Source organism: Dermacentor variabilis, chromosome 3 (assembly GCF_050947875.1).
Source record: "Dermacentor variabilis isolate Ectoservices chromosome 3, ASM5094787v1, whole genome shotgun sequence".
Lineage (NCBI taxonomy): Eukaryota > Metazoa > Arthropoda > Arachnida > Ixodida > Ixodidae > Dermacentor > Dermacentor variabilis.
The window spans coordinates 1,809,056-1,830,324 of record NC_134570.1 but is presented as its reverse complement, the minus strand read 5'-3'; the positions used below and the strand labels follow the sequence as shown (position 1 = coordinate 1,830,324).

Genomic DNA, 21,269 nt, shown 5'->3' with positions numbered 1-21,269 from the left:
AAAGTTTCTATTTATTGTGTCGGCATTTCTTTGCTGCAGAAGTCAAATTTCGTTATATTGAAATTGCACTCAAACACACTTTGTTATATTGAGGTTCTAATTACATGGTGTTCTATGGACAAGAAGTTATGAAAAGTTAAATACTTCCTTATGACAAGAATTTCGTTATATTGACGTTTGTTTTGTTGAGGTTTAACTGTAGATGAAAAGCGTCAATGAAAAAATTGTAGAGCAATACGAAAAACTCCTGGTACAGCTTTCTGTTTCTCTACACGCACTACATAAAAGTGTTTTTCCGCGCGGGAAAGCCCGCGAATACACGCAGAGTGCCTTGAGCAGCCAGTCATATGGCAATTTTGCGTGTGCTCATGGGCTTCTTTCACGCTAGGAAAAAACACTTTTATGTAGCACATATTGAACAACAGAAAGCTGCATCAGGAGTTTTTCATGTTGCTCTACAATTTTCTTATTGACATTTTTCGTCTAATTTTAATATTTTAGAATCTAATAAGGCGGTATGCAAAAAATAATGAGTATCGCCAAGCGACGGCAAACACCATTACCTTGGTTCTGTACAGCTACATGGAATTTGCATATTTTTAATGTTTGGCTAAAGTTACCTAGGACACCCTGTATAGTAAACTACTGATATGACGACCACTCTTCGTAAAACTATCGAATTTGTTATACAGTTGAACCCGGCTATATCGAACTCACAAAAACACGCCGATCAGTTCGATATAGAACATAATTCGATATAAGCCTGCTGAATAATTGGATGTCATAAACGCTCATACCATTTATAAAATCACTTTATTGATGAAACTAGCTTAGTTTCGCATGAAATAGTCCTGCATTTCTTTCTGCTTGGGCAATTTCGCTGCCTGCGACACACACACTTCTCCACATTGTCTAAGGAGTCGGGAGCAGCTGAGGCCGCAACCTTCCGCATTCGCGCAGAAGCACCGGACTAGTGCGAGCGCACCAATCACTTCGGAGGATGTAGGCAAAGGGCCGTCGTTGATTTCCTCGTTGTGCCCACTTTCACTTGTGCTCGGTACGATGTCGGCAATGTAGTCTTCGTTTTTGGGCTCTCCCGTGGTCGCGACACTATCATTTGCACTCACAAACTCGTCCACTGTTGATTTGTCAACAGCTTCCAGAAATTCTGACAGCTCGCTCCAAGTTTCTGCTACACCGGCAACGGCTGCGTCGCATTCACCAGAATTTACAGTCATCACCGAGCATGCGGAAACCGGCATGGCTGAAACAATTTCGGATTAACCACTCGTACACGGTCGTGCGTAAGCGTAGGGCGCCACAGGCACTGGGGCGAGAGTTTGGCCTCTTTAGTCCTAATTTGCCCCTTATTTTTCAAGATCGTCCTGAGAGTTCCTCGGAATCATTCACGCTGCGGGGACACATCTGACTTCTCACCGCATTCGACCCGATTTATGATTTCGAGCTTCACGACAATAGGCAAATTCTGCCGCTTCACCACGGCAGCACTGCGGGAGAATGCCCACAAGGCACACACGCAATGGACGAGAAAAGCACCGAGACATCTCCCACTTTCGCCATTTTGCACGACGAGGGCACAAGAGCCTCTGATTGGCTGTCTGAGCAAGCGCTGTGGGCGGGCCAGGATCATTTTTTTGCTGGGAGGTGTCAATGGCTCGTCTGAAGCAGCGCGGTCACGGTAGGGAGAGCGGTTGGATGGAGCCGCGCCGTCGGGTTTCCCCGCAACCGTGAGGGAAAGCCAACTTCTGGGGGCACTTTTCCGCCGCTCGACGTTCGATGTATCGAGAGTCGCTGCTATTTTTGTTCGATGTAAACGTAATTTTTGCTATATATACTCATTGTAACTTTACCGTGCCCAGAAATTGTTGGATATATAGAATAATTCTATGTAAACGGGTTCGATATAGTCGGGTTCGACTGTAAATGGGTTCAATTGCATAGCCTGATTCTGATTTTGGAACTCCTTAAACCAGTGTAAATCACCATACAGTACCGTTAGTTCATTTCAATTTATTAGAGGATTATGCAAATTTCAATAATATATATATATTCGCCTAGCCATTCCTTTGTAGAATAGAAGCAAAATAAACTAACACATTTGTGATGCCCTACTACAACCATGTAAAGGCAGTTACGATCTAAACAGATTGAGCTCGTTTTACGTTTGAGTGAGCACATTGACATAATGATAATTTACCTCACCATTGACTGTTTTAATACCAAACTGACATGCTTGGTAGCTTCATTGTCTACGCTATTCGCCCACTATAGGGCATTGGCCAAGAATGGAGGCTAAATGTGGGAAAGGAGGTAAAAGAGAAGGACAAATATTTGGGAAGCTGACTATTTCTAAAGATAGTGATAAATAAAGAGACATGAATCAGAGGTGCTAAGCCTTTTTGTCTTAACATACTCATAGTTTGAGAAAAGATAGGTTATATATATATATATATATATATACATATATATATATATATATATATATATATATATATATATATATATATATATATTAGCAGTATAGCGGAAGATGATGTGGTAGAGTGCTCCTTGCTTCAGTAATGCGGAAAGTTGGGCAGATTGGTGACAAAGCATCGTGCCGTGAGGGTGAACAGGACAAGGCTGAGAGAACACAAGGAAACACAACACTTGCTGCACTCACAACTTGTTTATTCCAGAACAAATACTTCATATTTATGAAGTCGAGCCTGTGATGGAAGCTCGTCTGGTTTTGATGATACATTTTTAAAAGAAGGGGTCAAGACACCAACCAAACAAGGATTTCAAATCATTTAACATTTTGTCTCCCCCACAGATACCTTGTTCACAACATGGCTTCTGTGAACAAGAATCCTGTGTAGGAGCCGAAACGTTAACAATGATTTTTAATCCTCTTTTTTTTAATATGTACTGTTTGCCCTCATCATGTAGAAACGTATACATCAGCCAAATGGGTTGATGGGACACAAGGCTTTTGGAATGCAAAAAATCACAAGGGGGGGGGGGGGACATTTATTGTCACATTAAAGGGCATTTTTTAAACTGTGGGCGCTTGCCGCTTTTCAGTGACACCACAGTCCTTTCTTATCATAAGTATCAGATGACCAGGGAAACACAGTGAAACCTCATTACTATGGACCCCACATTAAAGAACGTCTCAGAAATCCCCAGCTGACTGCTTATAGTATCAATATAAAAGTATTTCAGTACTACGAACTTTAGGATACCAACCTTTTCAGAATAACGATCGTTATATTAACAATGCCTCTGTACTACAAACTAATGTTCCGAAATCTGGGGATTAGATTTCCGTGTATTCTCTATGGCAGTCAGAACAGTAGACTAACAGACGACAAGGCGCAGAAAGTGAATGCTGCAGTGCATGTGTTCGTAAAACCTGAGGCAGTGCCTGAGAAAAAAAAAAGACGCCTGGAGGACTTTCTTTTTTTTCTCTCTCTCTCTCTGTTGCGGAGGCCACAGCGCATATGGTTTTGTAAGCGCATACTCCGCCTAGACAAGTGGCTCCTAACATTGGGAGCACGTCTCTTCCTTCTTACGCCCTTCTTTCTGTGGCTGTACCAGCTACGCACCTAGAGAAATGCAACCTCCTTCTTGCAGGGATGCCACACAGTCACACTTTCCGGATCTTGTCATGTACACGTGCTTGCACTTTGGAATAGTAAAGGTCTGCCTTGAGTGAGACAACTGCGATATCCACGGCAAGGAATGTGCAAAACAAATAAATAATATTGTACTTTATAGGTGACATGGAACTTCTTCTTTGTCGGTGATTTTCTTGGTATGGGAGGGGAAGGCAGGGGCAGGCACTCGACCCACCCGAACCGCCTTGCCCCTGACCCAAACACTACCCAAAAACTGCCTTCTCCAGATGGTGCTAGTGGCACGCTACGCTATTTATCGTGCTCGCAAGAACCAGTGTGCGAGACCCCTTGCCATTCCGATTTATGCTGAACCACATCCCGACACAGCCTTCCCAAAGTAAGCTTTGCAGGCATTCTCCGGAAGCGACTCAGGGGCAAGCCAACAGCACAACATTACAGGGTAATAAATCCACAAACACAGAAAGAACCCCAGAGAAGACGAGCGAGCATGCATTTCAACTAAACAAAAAGAATGTGTACATGAATTAACCAAGGTGAACATTTACAATGACCTTACATCACGTTTTTGGAAGGGCGCTAGAATAAATTATTTTTGTGAACAGTAATAAAAATTAATGTAATAGGGTCGCACTGATTAGAGCACACCGTGTTAGATATGTTGCTTATTTTGATGCCCGAGGGTGTGTGGGTACATAAATATGAAGTACGACTTTCTCCTCTCTGCTTTGTCCTATTCAGTGCGCTGCTTCACCCGCACAGTATGATGGTTCGTTGCTTATGTAGCCCTTTGGAACTTTAAATTTCAATTACAAAATAAGGAATATGATGTTCTTAAGCTATCTTGGAGGCAAAACCATTTTGTAAACTCTTCAAAGAAGTCTTGGGGTACAGTTTAACCTTGATACTGTAACAAGCATGAATAAAACGAAATACCGGATATAACAAAGTAAATCTAAAAATATTTTTGGCAATATCTACAGGTAACGAATACATGCTTATGATGAATACAGTGAAGCTATTTTCGTTTTGAATGCAACCTTATGATGAGTTTCATTTTTAGTGGTAGAGCAACCCCACTAAAGCTGTACTGCTTTTGGCTTGAACCCTTGTTAATAATACGCATTCATTTTCTTATTTATTTTCTGGGTCTTGAGTGTGATATTATGGGGATATACTACCTCATAACTGTTTGGCTTTGTGTTAAAATTCACTTCAGTTCATGCCAGATTTTGTTCACAAAATCACAGGTTTTTCAAGATTTCTTCTTTTTTATTATTATTGTTATCTAGATAAAACAGTTGCTGCTTAGTTTGAATCGACATGCCTTTCTATATTTCTGGTTGCAGATTGTGTGTTGTTATATGTACGAGTGAGGTGCCATATTTTATGCAAAGGTAATGCATTTATGCTCCAGGACCCACCCTCTCTTTACAATTATTACAAGTTTTATAGCTTTAGTAATCACTAGTTACCCACATAGCACAAAATGCCAGGTCTTGTATTTGGACCACTGTCCCAGCAGCTAAAGACGTATCCTAATGCCCAAGGTATGAGGTATAAAGTTGCTGAAACATAAAGGGCTAGAGAAAGCTTTCTGGAAGTTGGACATTTAAAAAGATTTTCTCTCTAGCCTTTGCCAATACACACTGCCACAATTTGCACCTGCTACTTGGTGTAGGGTGAACATGCAGAGAATAAAAATCTTCATTATCTGCACAAGATATGTGCACATGCGCAATGCCAAATCTGAAACCACATTAGCATTTCAGTCTCCTTAAGTGAAGTGTGGGAACACCTAGGTCGGATCGACGGTCTCCGTTAATTCGAGGATCCTGAGGCCGGGCACGAGAAGAGGAAAATGATGGTGTCAGGGTTGAAGCTGCATCATTTCTGAGCTGGAGTAGTTATCCGCGAGCTGATGGTACTAAAGAAAAAAAAAATTGACATCCTGTCTTGTAGCACAAAGCTACAAAGGAAACCCATACCCTATTTATCAGAAAAAGAAGCTTTCTGCAAAGCTTTTTGTCTGAAAGAACCTGTATGGGTTTTCTTTGTACCTTCATGCTACAACATGGGTGTATGTTAATTTTTATTCCTTTTATGAACTTTCTTCCACTTTGCGGGCTTCTGCAGAACTCGTATGCCATATTAAGTGTCTCAGTCCTTCAAGTTGTCAATTGATTCGTCCTCGCTCTGCGATCTGCTAACCTCCTAGGTAGCTCGGATGGTAGACCAACAGCCCCGAAAAGGCCTTTGCCCCGTATTCAAATTCTCAACCAGGACATTTTTTTTTTTCCAACTATGAAGCTTTCTTTCCGAGAAACTCATATGGGTTTATGGAGCTACAGGACAGGTGGATGTCAATTTTTATCCCTTTCATGAACTTTCCTCCTGCACCTGCAGACCTGATAAGCCATATTCAGAAATAATGGTAGTCGGGCTGTCACTTAACTCCCCCACCCTGCCACAGAAGAATCAAAGTAAACCATGAAACAGTCGGAAACTAAGGCAGAAGTTATTTATATTTGTGAACACACACAAAAAAAGCACAGAACAATGTAGATTTTTATAGAGACTTGACGTTTTGCAATAGGATCTCATTTTATTACAGTGAAACCTCGTTAAACCATAGTTGGCCTGAGCTTAGAAAAAGTGCATACTAAACGGTAGTACTGCTTAACCGAAATAGCATGAGATCGCCCACTTACCTGTCAAAAATGAAACTCCGAGCGAGTGTGACGAAAGGGGAAAAAACATGCAGTATTTATTTACTTCGCACGACAAACTTGTTATTTTTGTTTGATGCCGCGGCGGCCTAGCAGCTACGGCAGCAGCCTCAAACTTGCTGAAGCTGTGAGCCAGCTTTTCAGCCAGCCCCCTCTTCTCAGCAGACACTCGCTCATTGGTGTTGCATATTCTCTGTGAACAGGCGCGGTAGCGTTGCAGAAGTCGCAGGGCACCTTTTCATTACGGTTGCTGTTCTCCTCGCAACGACTGCATTCATGAGGCTGATGTAACTTGCAGCTTCTACCACTGTCGTGAATCGCCCATGCTGTCGCTTTCCGTGTCGTCCGTATTACTGTCGCCAGGCGACACTTTGGCAACAACAGAGGCAACGATGGTAAAAAGTCGAACCTCGTAGCCGACATCTCTTTGCGGTTCCAGCAGCCCTGCCGAGCAACTTCTTCGCTTTCCAAATGCCACTCACTGTAGTCAACAGTAGACCCATGTCGCGTGCCAGCGCCAACTTTTTGTGTAACATTCGATAGCACGAACTATGTCTAATTTTTAGTCTATGCTGAGCACCCGGCATCTTTTTTAACCGAGTTTCGGCATGACGCGAGTTCTTGCTTGCACGACACCGCAACGCTCTCTGGCACGGCGCCGAAATGATGTTGATGTTGATGGGGCTTCATGCGCAAACACACAGGGCGCTTTGAGGCCGTTGTGCTGATCTCTGAGGCTTGTTGTTCTGCCGGGCCGCCCAATGGAGACAATGCACTGCCATGTTTGCGCGACAAAAAGTGGAAGCACTATGTGTTAACCGATGCGTACACAATAAGCTGGTACGGTTTATGCGGATACAAAACACATTATGTTCAGGGGCCGCTGAGTCGGGAATTCGGCTTTACTACTTTTAATATGAAACTACTGTTTAAGTGGGTACAGTTTAATGAGGTTTTACTGTATTATTGTTTAGTTTAACACTTGGCACTGTTGATTGCCTGGGGTGTCAAGAAAAAGCTACGAATCTACCTTCGTCTGCGCCACTTGTGGTGAGTGATATTAAAAACGCGCTGGCTAGATCACTTCTGGCATCGGCAGTATGGCAAAGCATGGCTATCGAGAATCAGTAAAATTAATAGCTCAGGGAGGTGCATTCAAGAAGTGTAGTCAGAGGTGAATTCAGTTTTTTATCTTGACATACCAAGCACGTAACACAAGCTGAACCTGGCAACCTTCAACACATGAACCTTCTCGAGTGAAACTAGGTTAGCAATTCCTATTGAGGAACTATGAGGCATTGTGTGGGATTTTATTGGCTTTAGTGAGGTTATAAGAACTGTTTAGGCTCATACAGTGCGGAATAGTTGTCATGTCCTCTGCTACAGAGGACTACCAGATAAGAAGCAATACGGGGTAGGATTTCTAATTTGTAAGCACATAGCGAGCAACATTGACGAATTCTACGGCATCAATGAGAGCATAGCAGTAGTTGTAATAAAGCTAAGTAGGACGTACAGTAAAACCTCGTTAAACCTTTCCCGCTTAAACAGCAGTTACCTTTTAAAAGTAGTAAAGTCAAATCCCCGACTCAGTGGCCACTGAACATAATGTGTTTTGTACCCGCATAAACTGTACCAGCTTATTGCATACGTATTGGTTAACACGTAGTGTTTCAACTTTTTGTCGTGCAAACACGGCGGTGCTTCCGTCTCCATCAGGCGGCCTGGCAGAACAACAAGCCTCAGAGATCTGAACAATGGCCTCCAAGTGCCCTGTGTGTTTGCGCGTGAAGCCACATCAACATCAACATCATTTCAGTGCCGTCCCAGAGAGCGTTGTGACGTGTAAGCGAGGACTCGCGTCATGCCGAAGCTCGGATAAAAAAGATGCCAGGTGCTCAGCATAGAAGAAAAATTAGGCATCCATCGTGCTGTCAAACGTGACTCGAAGAAGTCAGCGCTGCTGCGACTGCAAAGAGATGTCGGATGTGAGGTTCGACTTTTCGCCATTGTTGCCTCTGTTTTGCCGAAGTTTCACCTAGCGACAGTGATAAGGATGACATGGAAAGCGACAGCACAGGTGATTCAGGCCCAACAGTGGCAGAAGCTGCGCGTTATGTCAGCCTCACGAATGCAATCGTCACGACGAGAACAGCACCCCGCAATGAAAAGGTGCCCCGTGACTTCTGCAACGCTCCCGCGCACAGAGAATGTGCAACACTGACGAGGAATCTGCAATGCGAGTGTTTGCCGAGAAGAGGGGGATGGTTGAAAAGCTGGCTCGCAGCTTCAGTAAGTTTGAGGCCGCTGTCATCGCTGCTAGGCCGCCGTGGCATCAAACGAAAATAACACTTTCGTCGTGCGAAATAAAGAAATACTGCATGTTTCTTCCCCTTTCATCACACTCTCTTTTCCGTTTTTGACAGGTAAGTGGGCGATCTGATGGTACTTCAGTTAAGAAGTACTACCATTTTGTACGTACTTTTTCCGAGCTCCGGCCAACTACAGTTTAACGAGGTTTCACTGTATAGAATAAAGGTAGTGCAAGCCTATGCTGCAACCTCCACTCATGATGATGAAGAAAGAAGTTTTATGAAAATATTGAATTAACGATGAGAAAAGTGCAAACTCACTGTACTGTAGTCATGGGCGACTCCAATGCAAAAGTGGGGAAAAAGCAGGCTGGTGAACAAGCAATTGGCAATTATGGTGTCGATTCTAGGAATGCTAGAGGAGAGATGATGGTAGAATTCGCAGAAAGGAATAAGCTCTGAATAATGAACACCTTCTTCAGGAAGCGTAGCAACAGAAAGTGGACGTGGAAAAGCCCTAATGGTGAAACAATGAATGAAATAATTACATACTATCTGCCGATCCCAACATAGTGCAGGATTTAGAAGTGTTAGGTAGGGTAAAGTGCAGTGATCATAGGTTGGTAAGGTCTAAGATTTAGGTCAATGTGAAGAGAGAAAGACTAAAACTAGTCCGGAAGAAACAGGCCAACCTAGATGCAGTAAGGGTAAAAGCAGACCAATGCAGGCTCTTCTTGCAAACAAATATGCAGCCTTAGAACAGGGAGATGAAAATGACATAGAGGTAATGAATGAAACCGTAACGGCTGGCTTCAGAAACAGCAGTTGAAGTGGGAGGTAAGGCGCCACTATAGCCAGTAGGTAAGCTCTCCCAAGTGATGAAGGACCTCATAAAGAAACGACAAAGAATGAAAGTGTCCAACTCAAGGGATCAAATAAAATTCTCAGAACTGTCAAAACTGATAAACAAGGAGAAAATAAGGGATATTGGAAATTATAACATCAGAAAGACTAAGGAAGCAGTAAAATATGGATGGAGCCTGAAATCAGTGAGAAGGAAACTTGGCATCAGACAAACCAAGATGTATGCAATGAAAGATAAGGAGGCTAATATCATCAGCAATGTCGAAGATGTAGTAAACACCGGAAGAATTCCATAATTCCGTACAGTACCCAGAGCAGCCACACTACCTCCATTCGAAATAGTGATAAACAGGATGCAGAAGCCTCTTCTATATCTAACAATGAAGTTAGAAGGGCCTTACAAGACATGAACCGGAGAAAGAGGAATAACAACAGATCTAATCAAATATGGGGGAGATATGCATGAAAAAACTTGCAGCCCTTTATGCAAAATGTCTTGCGACTTCAAAGGTTCCAGAGAACTGGAAGAATGCCAACAGAAAGGTAGACGTTAAAGAATTAAAAAATTATAGGCCCACTAGCTTACTTCCAGTATTGTATAAAATATTCACCAAAATAACTTCCAATAGAATAAAGGCAACACTTGACTTAAGTCAACCAAGAGAACAGGCTGGCTTCGGCAAGGGATACTCTACAATCAATCACATTCATGTCATCAGTCAGGTAATCAAGAAATCTATAGAGTGCAATCAACCTCTCTATATGCCTTTCATAGATTATGAAAAGGCATTTGAATCAGTAGAGATACCAGCAGTCAGGCATTACGCAATCAAGGAATACAGGAGGCTTACATGAATATATTCAGAAATATCTACAAAGATTCCACAGCTGCTTTAATTCTCCACAGAAAAAGTAGAAAGATACCTATAAAGAAAGGGGTCAGGCAAGGAGGGACAATCTCTTCAATGCTATTCACTGCGTGCTTGGAAGTATTCAAGCTATTAAACTGGGAAGACTTAGGAGTGAGGATCAACGGTGAATATCTCGGCACTTTTCGGTTTGCAGACGACATTGTCCTGTTCAGCAACACTGGGGACAAGTTACAACAAATGATTGAGGACCTTAACAGATAGTGTAAGAGTGGGGTTGAACATTAATATGCAGAAGACAAAGGTAATGGAAAGGATGATGGAATAATAGATAATAGAACAAGAGTTCAGGATCGCCAGTCAACCTCTAGATTCGGTAAAGGAGTATGTTTACCTAGGTCAATTACTCTCAGGATACCCTGTGGAGAGCACCCGCCTCCATTTCCTCCCGCGTACCCGCGGCGTCCCGTTCGCACGTGGCGACGGGTCGGGCCGGCGTAGACATGGGAGAGAGTCACTACGCGCCCTCCCTTTCTCCGTCGCTCTGATGACGCGCGTACCCCTCTTCCCCTACGCGGCTCACGGGAAAGGGAAACGTATCCAGCGGGCGAGGAGGACTTCCCCTCGCAAAAAGGTAAAAAAGCATAAAAGCGCGCCACCGGGGGAGACTCGCTCTCTTGGGACGCCGACACCTTAGACCGCCTGGACGACAGCACCTGCCGCATCCCATGAGTGACCTCGTTTGTCTGACCCACCCAGACAACGAGGCAAGCCTTTTTACTACTATTACTGAGAGGACGTCCCTCTGCGAGTGTTCGCTATTGCTAATAGCAATAAACGTTGTTACCGTTGACACCGCTGGTTGCCTTATTCGTCCGAACCCGACGTAGCCGCGATTCCCGCGCTACGGGTTGGGAGTACCACAAAGCGACTGCGTGGGGCTAGATCCGGAGCTCGCCTTCAGCCCTAGCCGCACGCAGAGTGGAACCCCCACAACCCTGATCATGAGAACGAAATTTACAGAAGAATAAAAATGGGTTGGTGTGCATACGGCACACATTGTCAAATCCTGACTGAAAGCTTACCATTATCATTCAAAAGAAAGGTGTACAATCAATGCATTCTACCGATGCTAACATATGGGGCAGAAACTTGGAGATTGACGAAGAAGGTCGAGAACAAGTTGAGGACTGCGCAAAGAGTGATGAAACAAAGAATGTTAGGGGTAACATTAAGAGATGGGGAGAGAGCGCTGTAACTAAGAGAGCAAATGGGGATAGCCGATACTCTATTTGACATTAAGAGAAAAAAATGGAGTTTGGCAGGCCATGTAACACATAGGTTAGATGACCAGTGGACCATTAGAGTTACAGAATGGGTGCCAAGTTTTGTGCCACACTGCGTGCCTATCATCAAGGCAACGGGCAAATAAAACAAGTAGGTGTCACTAAACCCTCTGTATGTTGGGAAATGGAAGGGTGGGTAATGGCACTAGAACAGTGCCTAAGCCATCCACCATTTTCAGAACGCTGGCTACCATTTCCCACAAGCTGATTCAGTAACGCAACTAAGTGAGCTTGTTGCATGAAGGCAAAAGGATGCCAAGAGAATGGGTCCCAGTTATGTTTCTGCTGTTGTGGCCAGCTCCTCACTGTACCGGTCAGTCTGAGTGCATCGCTGCTGCTCCATTGCTAACAATGAAAACACCAGCTGCAAAGATCTTTTAGGATGTGAAAGCATCAAATGGCCCATTGAGTAGGAAAGCTGGCGCCTGTAGCAGCGAAATGGCACCTAAATTTTCGTTGGCTGCTGTGCCACGTCATATGGGCGCCTCAACAGAGCAGAGTAGGCGAAAGGGCCACCTGCAGGTGCACCAGGTAGTGTTAAGGGGAGAGGGCATCACTGCAATGCCACGTCACCCTCACTCTCGGAAGCCCGTGTTATCCGTGCATTCCTTGTTCGTGCAAGCTCTCATCTGCATTCTAACTTCGCCTCGGTAATCACTATAAACAAATTAATATATAACAAAGAACCAAATAAATTCGAAAGGAAAATGTTAATGGTAGTGAGTTTCGAACTTACAGCACCATGTTCAGAAGCAAGTGTGTTATCCACTGGACAACACCAATGCCTTCTAGATAGCAGGCCTGTGCACTCTGCTTTATGACATCATGCTTCTTGTACCGAAATTTTCATTGCCAAGCCTGGCATGATGAAAGTGGTGATGTCAAAATCACCGCGACTTACTCGGGATCATCCCCATTAGCTTCTGTGGCAGTTGGGCAAGGTAGCATGACGTCACGGATCGAAGTGCACCAGGCTTGCGCTATGTAGGAAGCATTGGACTAGCATCGCAATGCGCTTGCTTGCCCGCAAGGAGTTGATAACTCGGACTGCTCAGCGATGTACAATTGGACATTAATGCTCTTGCATTCGTAGCTCATAAGAAGTGCTTTTAGGGGTCCTTGGATTCTTCTTCTGAACAACATAATGACCATAGAACCGAATGATATCTAAATTGTATCTATCGTGGCAAGTGACACTGTCAAACCTCTAGTCCAATTGGGAGCTGCGACATGAGGCAAGATCAACTTAGAGCCTTTGTCCGAGAAACTGATGTCCTCCTCTCTAATTAATCTTTGTGAGTAGGTCACATTGCACTATAAAGTGTGCTATTTTCTTAAACATCTGTGACATCTGAAATGTGTGCACATGCTTGCATATGTGTATGCAGAACAATTCAGGAAGAAAAAAAAATTACGGAAATAAAAATAGGAGTGTACATGTGTTACAGAGAAAAAAGTCAACTAGAAACTTTACACTTGAATGCAGAATGGCAATGCTTGAAGCAAAATATTACAAGGAATGTAATCTGGAGACAAATTGATGTGCAAACTGAAATAGAAGTAAAATGAAAAACCTCAGTGTCACGCAGTACATTTGAGTGATGTATTTAGCTGACTTGTCCTGCTCAATGCATGATGTGTAATGGCTGTCACGAGGTCATAACATGAACTACACTCTTTGAACACGCACCATGTGTTTCACGCCACAATTCTCAATAAGCAGTGCATGCCCACTTATAGAAGAGGTGGATTGCCGTGAAAGATGCATTATTGAACTTGATTCCTTTAGCGCTGTACTATCTAACATCCCCTAACCATTATTATTTTGTTAAAAATTCGTGTTGTTAGTTATTCCCAGAAATTATGTCAGTTTTGTGCTATGTGGGTAAGGTCTACTACAAGAGTGGGGAACAAAATGGTGCAGCTTGAGTGCAGCTGTCTTCTGCAGTGTAGATGCGCTCCCTACTTGCACCATTTGATGCCTTAAGCACAATGATGTCTTGCACCACTTCAGAGATGTCTTGGCATTGGTGTACTGCAAGCGGAGCATGTTGGAAAACATGCTTGTACTTGTCATACGTGTGAGTCACCCCCCTCCCTTCTTTTGTAATTGCAGGTTTTGTTTGAAGCAGAGGGTATGTGTGACTGGCTCGTTTTGTTCTTCTTGCTTGACACATTGCACACATGCACACACAACTTGCAGTCCCTTGTTGAGTGAGGGAGCTCTCGCATGATTAGCTGTACACTAGATGGAGCAGGCCACGCATAAGCATACTGTGACCTATTTACATTCTTTACAAGCTGGTCCTGATAAGGTTGGGGTCAGTTCTGCACAACATAGTTTAAGGCCCCACCTAAAATTTCGCTATTACATTCCTACTATGCCAGCACAGTCTGGGTGGTGTGCCTGTTTCCTCAGAAAGCATTCCTGTTTCAAGCCATGTTGTTGACTTTGTGCGTGTGAGTGGCCCTGCCTACAACTAGAGCTCGTCATCTTTGTTGTCCTTGCAGCCCAGAGCGAAGTAGGCAAGACCGCAAGAAGAAGTCGTCTGTAAAAAGAATTCACCGCAAATCGGTCAAAGAGGGCAGCAGTTCAAAGTCTCGCAAGTCTCGCAAGGACCGTCACATTGATGGAAAAGTGAGCCTCACGCATTCTTTGCCTCCTGCACCCTTATGCTGACATGTTCAGAAGCCACTATACTGTAGGATTCCATTTGCCCTGTTATGTCAGGTGAACTTGGTAATTAGTTGTAGCTGATTATCTTGCATAAGGCTTTAAGAAACTGCATAAACTTGGATTGACTGCATGTTTTCATTTATCAATGGCGTGTTCACACCAAATGGTATGTTGAACTATTGTTGTCCCAGTGCATAGCTTAGCTGTGCCCATTGAATCACCAGCTATTGCTTCTTTCTACCTTCTGGCATTCAGGATGATCACCAGGTAATCGCACTCTTTATGCTGGCGAGGGTCTCTGAAAAATTGTGCATGCCCCTTTTTGTCGAGCCTCTGATTAAAATGTGCCGCCCTTCTGTCTTGATGTCTTGGTCGCTTACCCATAGGAGGCTGAGCCAGCGTAAGTACTCTTGTCACTACTGGGAGGCCTTTGCGTGAACAATGCAGTAGGGTGGGGCACCTGCCTGATTGTTGCTTCACCACCTTTGCCCCAGAAGGCGAGAGTGGAACTGCAGACATTTTGTTTCGTTTACTTTTTGCTGTGTCCTCGTGACTAGTATGGATTCTCACGTAAGGGCCACATTTGGGTGTGGATTTCTTAGTTCAACATTGACGAACAGGCTACCAGATGCGCCTTCATTTTCAGCATAGATCAATCATCGTCACCTTCTGTGGAGCTGTAGTTTGGTTCCCCAGAAGAGCACACTCGAGAGGTGGGCTTAGGTACGTGCCACGTTGGTGGGCAAAGGAAAAAAGTTACGGCAGAGTTCATCTGACGATGGGGGACTGCCGACGGTAATGCGATTAGCATTCAAGCAATGTAGTGACACACCCTATTCCTCAAGTCATGTTTATTTAACATATGTGGTGGTAATTCTGAGACTCGTTGCTTTGGCTATTTCATTAAAACTTCTTTCTGGGCGAATTGGTGCATACTTGATTTGAATATTGTAACAGCACTAACACATGCATCCACAAAGTAACAAAGACGAGACACAAGCGCTTGTGTCTCGTCCTTGTTACTTTGTGGATGCATGTGTTAGCGCTGTTACAATTTTCAAATCAAGTGTGCTTCGGCTATCTATGACATGCTCTGATATCGCCCCACTTTGCTATGGCACTCGTTTGCTAAGGTCACCTATGAGCATGGCAGCATGACAACGATAGAACGACAAAAATGGAATGACAAAGGGGTACAACAGCGAAGGACTAACGACAGTTGCATGTCGATTCTCAAATAATGACTGTGGTATAGTGACAACAGCATGAAAATGAGATGTGAGTACAATGATATGACAATGAGTGTATAACAATGATGGCATGACGAGGAAAGTATGATGACATCCAGATGGAGAAGCTTGAATGATGACGATGCCATGACCGCGAAGACATGACAACGATGGTATGGCAACGGTTGCATGATAGCATCCGACTGGTAATGACGCAAAGAGGACAATGGCATGACAGTGGCAGCATAATCATGATTGAAGGACATGATTACGATGGAGTGGCGAACAAAGAATGAAGTCAATGGATCGATTAATATGGTATGACAACAATGAGATGATGCCACTGAAGTGATGATCATGGTAAAACGACAGCGTGAGGACAACGCTACGACGACTTGTGACAACAATGGCTCACGGTGACAGCATTACGACAGTCTGATATCAAAGTTAAAATGACGATAATGGAATGGCCGCGACTTCATTATGACAGCGGTATGACAAGGCTTGCTTGATGACTACTGTATCACAACGACACAATGACAACGGCATGAGGACGATGGAATCTGATGTGTATGATGACATTGGTGGGTAGGTAGGTAGGTAAGGTTAGGTAAGGTAAGGTAAGTAAATAAGGTAAGTAAGGTCTGTGGTCGGGCGGGTAGGTAGGTAGGTAGGTAGGTAGGTAGGTAGGTAGGTAGGTAGGTAGGTAGGTAGGTAGGTAGGTAGGTAGGTAGGTAGGTAACCTAGTTTCATGATCCGCCCGGGTTCGGGAACAAGGGAGGGCTCGAGGCACCCACTGTTACACGCTCTGCAGCATGGTGGTGACGAACGATGGCTGACCCCAAGCAGCTGTGCTCGTCAGCGTTTATTGCGGTGTGGTGACCATTGTTGCCTACCGAGCCTGGTGGGCCAACAAAAATATGCCCGAGGGGGCGTCACATGCTTGTTACACCCCCTTATCCCCAGTTTGTTTGTCGACAACAACAAAACTTCCAAGTTCAATGTGCAAGGCTCTGCCTCCGTTCTAGCCAGGTCGACAGTGCCTGCTACCCAGGCAAGTAACGGTCCGGTGGCCTCCGCGGTCAAGTACTCCGCCTGGGCACAGGTGTTGACGGGCCGGGTGTGGCAATGCCGGGTGCTGCCTGAGACAGCCTCACTCCATCCGGAGGGTCCGCAGTGGTCGGCCTTGTGAGTGGTGCTGGACTTGACACCGGCCCAATGGGCGCCCCACCACTGGCAACGCTTGCCGCTTCCGATGTGGGCGGTGCTCCGCTGGAAGCGACTGGTGCTGGCTAGGTCCCGAGGCGAGGCCTAACATGGTCGGCGTGTCTGTGCCACATGGCCCCATCTGGCATGCAGATGAGCAGCGATGAGGTGCTGGCAGGAGACACCACCTGTCGGGCAGACCAGGGCGGGCCAGGACGAAAGTTCCTGGTGAAAACTGGAGCTCTCAACTCCGGCAAAGGCCCGGGACGGCACCCTTGGTCAGCAGCCAGCTTCTGCTTCAGCAGCTTCAGGCACACTGTGGATCGGAGGTCCGGATGCAAGACGTCCAAAGCTGTCTTGACCATCCAACCCAGCAGGAGCTCGCAGGGGGCACGGCCAGTTACATCATGGGGTGTGGTCCGGTACTGGAACAGTATCCGGGCAATCTGCGTCTGGAAATTCCCAGTCTGGCTCTTCTTGAGCTTATCCTTGATTGTTTGCACCACCCGCTCGGCTGCACCGTTTGAAGCAGGGTGGTACGGTGGAAACACCATCTGGCTGATTACGTTCGTCAGCCAGGCCAGATACTCTGTGCTGGCGAAAGCAGGACCATTGTCGGACACGATGACATCCGGCAACCCCTCGGCGGCGAAGTCCTGTCGTAGCGCTGCAATGGTTGCGCCTGCTAATGGAGTTGTGACAGGTAGAACCTCCACCCACTTCAAAAAGCCGTCCACCACCACCAGGAAGTAACGGCCCTTGAAGGGCCTTCCAAAATCCACATGCAGGCGGGACCAAGGTCTCTGTGGGAACAGCCAGGGGGTGATTTCCACATGATATGAGGCCTGCTGATGCTCCTGGCAGATTTGGCAGCTCTTCACCATGTGAGCGATGTCCTGGTACAGGCGAGGCGACCAAACATGGGACCGGGCCACCATCTTGGTGTTTTCCACGCCAGGATGACCCGCATGCAGCAACTGCGGGACCCTGTACCAGAGACTTTGTGGGATCATCACCCTGGAACCCCACAGTAAGCAGCCCTGCTGCAAGCTCAGCTCGGCGGCCTTGTGGCTATAGGCCTGCTGAACCAATTCCTCCCCACGAGCCACCGCCTTGACCACCTGAGACAGGACTTGGTCTTGGCTGGTCGCTTGAGATGCCGCAGATCTGGAGAGCACCTCCGGGTACGCGTGCTCCAGCATGAACACTTCAGCAGATTCTGGAACAGCATCAGGTACCTCTGGCAGGGGCAGGCAGCTCAGGCCATCAGCAGGTCCCAGGTCCTTTCCCGGACGGTAAACCAGCTGGTAACTGTAAGCTGCCAGCCTCAAGGCCCAGCATACCAGTGGAGGTGATGCCTGCACGGGAACTGCATTGTCAGGCCCTAGCAGCCCCACAGATACTGGTGGAAGCGTTGGACACCGAACATGAGGGCCAGGTCTTCCTTGTCCAGCTGGCTGTAGCGTTGCTCTGCAGCGTGAAGCCGACGAGAAGCAAACGACACGGTGTTCCTGGCCATCCTTGTCCCAGTGTGCCAAGACGGCTCCCACGCCGTACGGCAACGCATCTACGATTAGGACGACAAGCTTGGCAGGATCGTGTACTAGCACTGGAGCCTTGGTGATTAGCTCCTTGCTGTGCTGGAAAGCCCGGTCCTGCTCCTTCTTCCAGACCCATTGCTGACCATCTCGAAGCAGGAGATGGAGCAGCTGTAGATGCTCCGACAGGTTTGGCAGGAAACTCCTGTAAAAGTTGATGAGGCCGAGGTAGCTCTGAAGCTCCTTCTTGTTTTGGAGCTTAGGCACCTTGAGCACAGCATGTCCCAAGTACTCAGCACTGGGGGCCAGGAAAACACACTTTTCCAGCTTGAGCTTGAGACCGGCATCCTGCAGTAGTGCCAGGACGTTGTGCAGGTTTTGCAGGTAGTCCCCGTCATCGCTGTCAGTAACCAGGATGTCATCCAAGTACACCGCCACGTGCCTCATGCCCCTGAAGAAGTTGTCCATCTCCCTCTGAAATATGGCTGGGGCTGAGGCCACGCCAAAAGGTAAGCGCGTGTACTGAAAGAGCCCCAAAGTTGTCTATATTGTGATATACTTCCGGGGAGCATCAGCTGCTGGTAAGCATCTCTGAGCTCGAGCTTGGTAAACTTCTGTCCACCGGCCAACGCTGACCAGAGATCTTCAATCCGGGGTAGCAGGTACTTCTCGACGGTAGCGACGGGGTTGATGATAACCTTGAAATCCCCGCAGATCCTGACACTGCCGTCTCGCTTCAGGACTGGTACGTGGGAGCGGCCCATTCAGACGTCTTGACGGGCACCAGGATGCCTTTGCACTGTAACCGTTGCAGCTCCTGGGTGACCCCATCTTTCAGGTGAACGGCAGTGGGCAAGGCTTGTAAAAACATGGCCGAGCTCCTTTGAGTACATAGATTGCCAGCCGTCGTGCCGACAAATGTGCCCAACCTTGGCTGGAACAGGGACTTGAACTGGGTCAAGTCTGCAGGTCAAGCCAGCCTGCTGGGTCAACTAGGTCAACTGGGTCAAGCCAGCCTGCATGTGGTTCAACCACATGCAGGCTGGCTTCCTGGTACTGTGGCAGACGAACGCCCAGTGCATGAATCCAGTTTCGGCCCAGCAGCGTCAGCGACGACCCCTTCGTTAAGTAAAGAGGAAGGGTTGCCTCCCTGTCGCCAAAGCGAATGCTGACCTGTGCCTGACCCTGGACCTGGGAGAGTTGCCCGGAGTAGCTGCGCAGCATCACGCCCGAAGTCTCGATGGACACGCTGGGGAAAGTACGCTTGAAGAGCTTCCCGGCCATTACAGACACGCTGGCCCCTGTATCCAGCTCCATGGAAATGGGGTGCCCGCAGATTTCCACGGTCAGCACGTACGGCGGCACAGATGATGGTACAAGGCCTGTGTGCCACATTTCGAAAATCGGCGGGTCCTCGGCCACGACATGGAGCCTGGCCGTGGAAGAACTTGAGCCCGCTGCCGCACGCCCCCGCCGCATACCCTTGCAATGGCTACCCTGGCCGCGGGTTTGTGTGGTACCTGGGCTTGAACCAGGCTGCTGCTGCTGTTTGCTTTTCGCCCTCCCCCTTCGGCATACACGTGCCAGGTGCCCAGTTTTCCCGCACATGAAGCATTGTGCTTGAGAGAACTGGCACTTTGAGGTGGAGTGGGCACCACCACAGCGACAGCAGGTACTGCCCTTTGTCGCCAACTTGTTGACCGCCGCTTCCGCCAACGATGAGCCAGTCGCACGGGCAATCTCGCCGGCGTCCTTGGGAGCCATTTACATTGCCAGTGCTGCCATCATGGTGTCGTCTAGCGAGGGGTCGGGAAGCTCCAGGAGTCGCGTCTCCATAGCGGGATTGTTGATGCCACAGATAAAACGGTTCCGGAGCAGCGAGTCCAGCTGGTCCCCGAAAACACAGGCACTCGCTAATCCTTGTAGCGCAGCAATGAACTGCCCGAGGGTCCCTCCTTCCCGGCGGCTCCAGTTGTTGAAGCGGAAACGCTCTATTAGTTTGGACGGTGCTGGGTTGAACTGTGAGCACAGTATGGTGAGCAGCTCACCCAGCGTCTTAACATGCGGCATGGCTGGCTTGAGAAGGTGGAGCGGGAGACTGAAGACACAGGTCCCGCAGCTGGCCGGGAAAATGTCCCGCTGTTTAGGCTCGGGTGTGTTGTTTGCCCGGAAGGACACGTGGACTTGTTCCTCGTAAACTGGCCAGGCGGACCCATCTCCCTCGAACGGCTCGAGCCTTCCGTACAGCGGCATGGTGGCAGCAACGGGGGGCGGTGTATCGCAGCCCACGGCGGCGTGGGACAATCCGTGGGTACTCGTCGCCAGGGTACGCATATGCCATTCTCGTCGCCAATGTCACGATCCACCCAGCTTCGTGAACAAGGGTGAGCTCGAGGCACCCTCCGTTAGATAGTCTCTCCACAGCGTGGTGGTGACGAACGATGACTGACCCCGAGCAGCTGTGCTCGTCAGTGTTTATTATGGTGTGGTGACCATTGTTGCTTACTGAGCCTGGCAGACCACCAAGCTTGGCGGGCCAACGAAGATTATGCCCGAGGGGGCGTCACAGGTAGGGTAGGTAAGGTCGGTTAAGTAGGTAGCAGATAAGCTCAAATGGCAGAAGCAGGCAAAGAATGCTAATCGCATTTAAAATGGCACATGCAGTGAAGATGCTTTGCACATGCAATGCAGACATTTCAGGTGACGGGGTGTTGATGAATGCACAGAAGGAGCATGCCTCTTTTTGCTGATGAGCGGAGCTGCAATCACCAGGTCAGTCTTTGAAAACGCTGATGCGGGCCACTTTGCACTTCGAGGTTGTGGCCCTTACATGGGAAGTATGGTAGTTTCTGTATACA

At 47.1% G+C, this 21,269-nt stretch overlaps 1 protein-coding gene across 10 annotated transcripts in view; it reads left to right on the top strand.

Moving 5' to 3' along the window:
- LOC142575078 (uncharacterized) overlaps positions 1-21,269 on the top strand; it is a 270,565-nt gene that overhangs the window by 175,393 nt on the left and 73,903 nt on the right. For all 10 annotated transcript variants that reach the window (XM_075684049.1, XM_075684045.1, XM_075684048.1 and 7 more), the window contains one exon: positions 14,273-14,399. In XM_075684049.1, the coding sequence (XP_075540164.1) occupies positions 14,273-14,399 (127 nt within the window). The remainder of the gene's footprint in view (positions 1-14,272; positions 14,400-21,269) is intronic.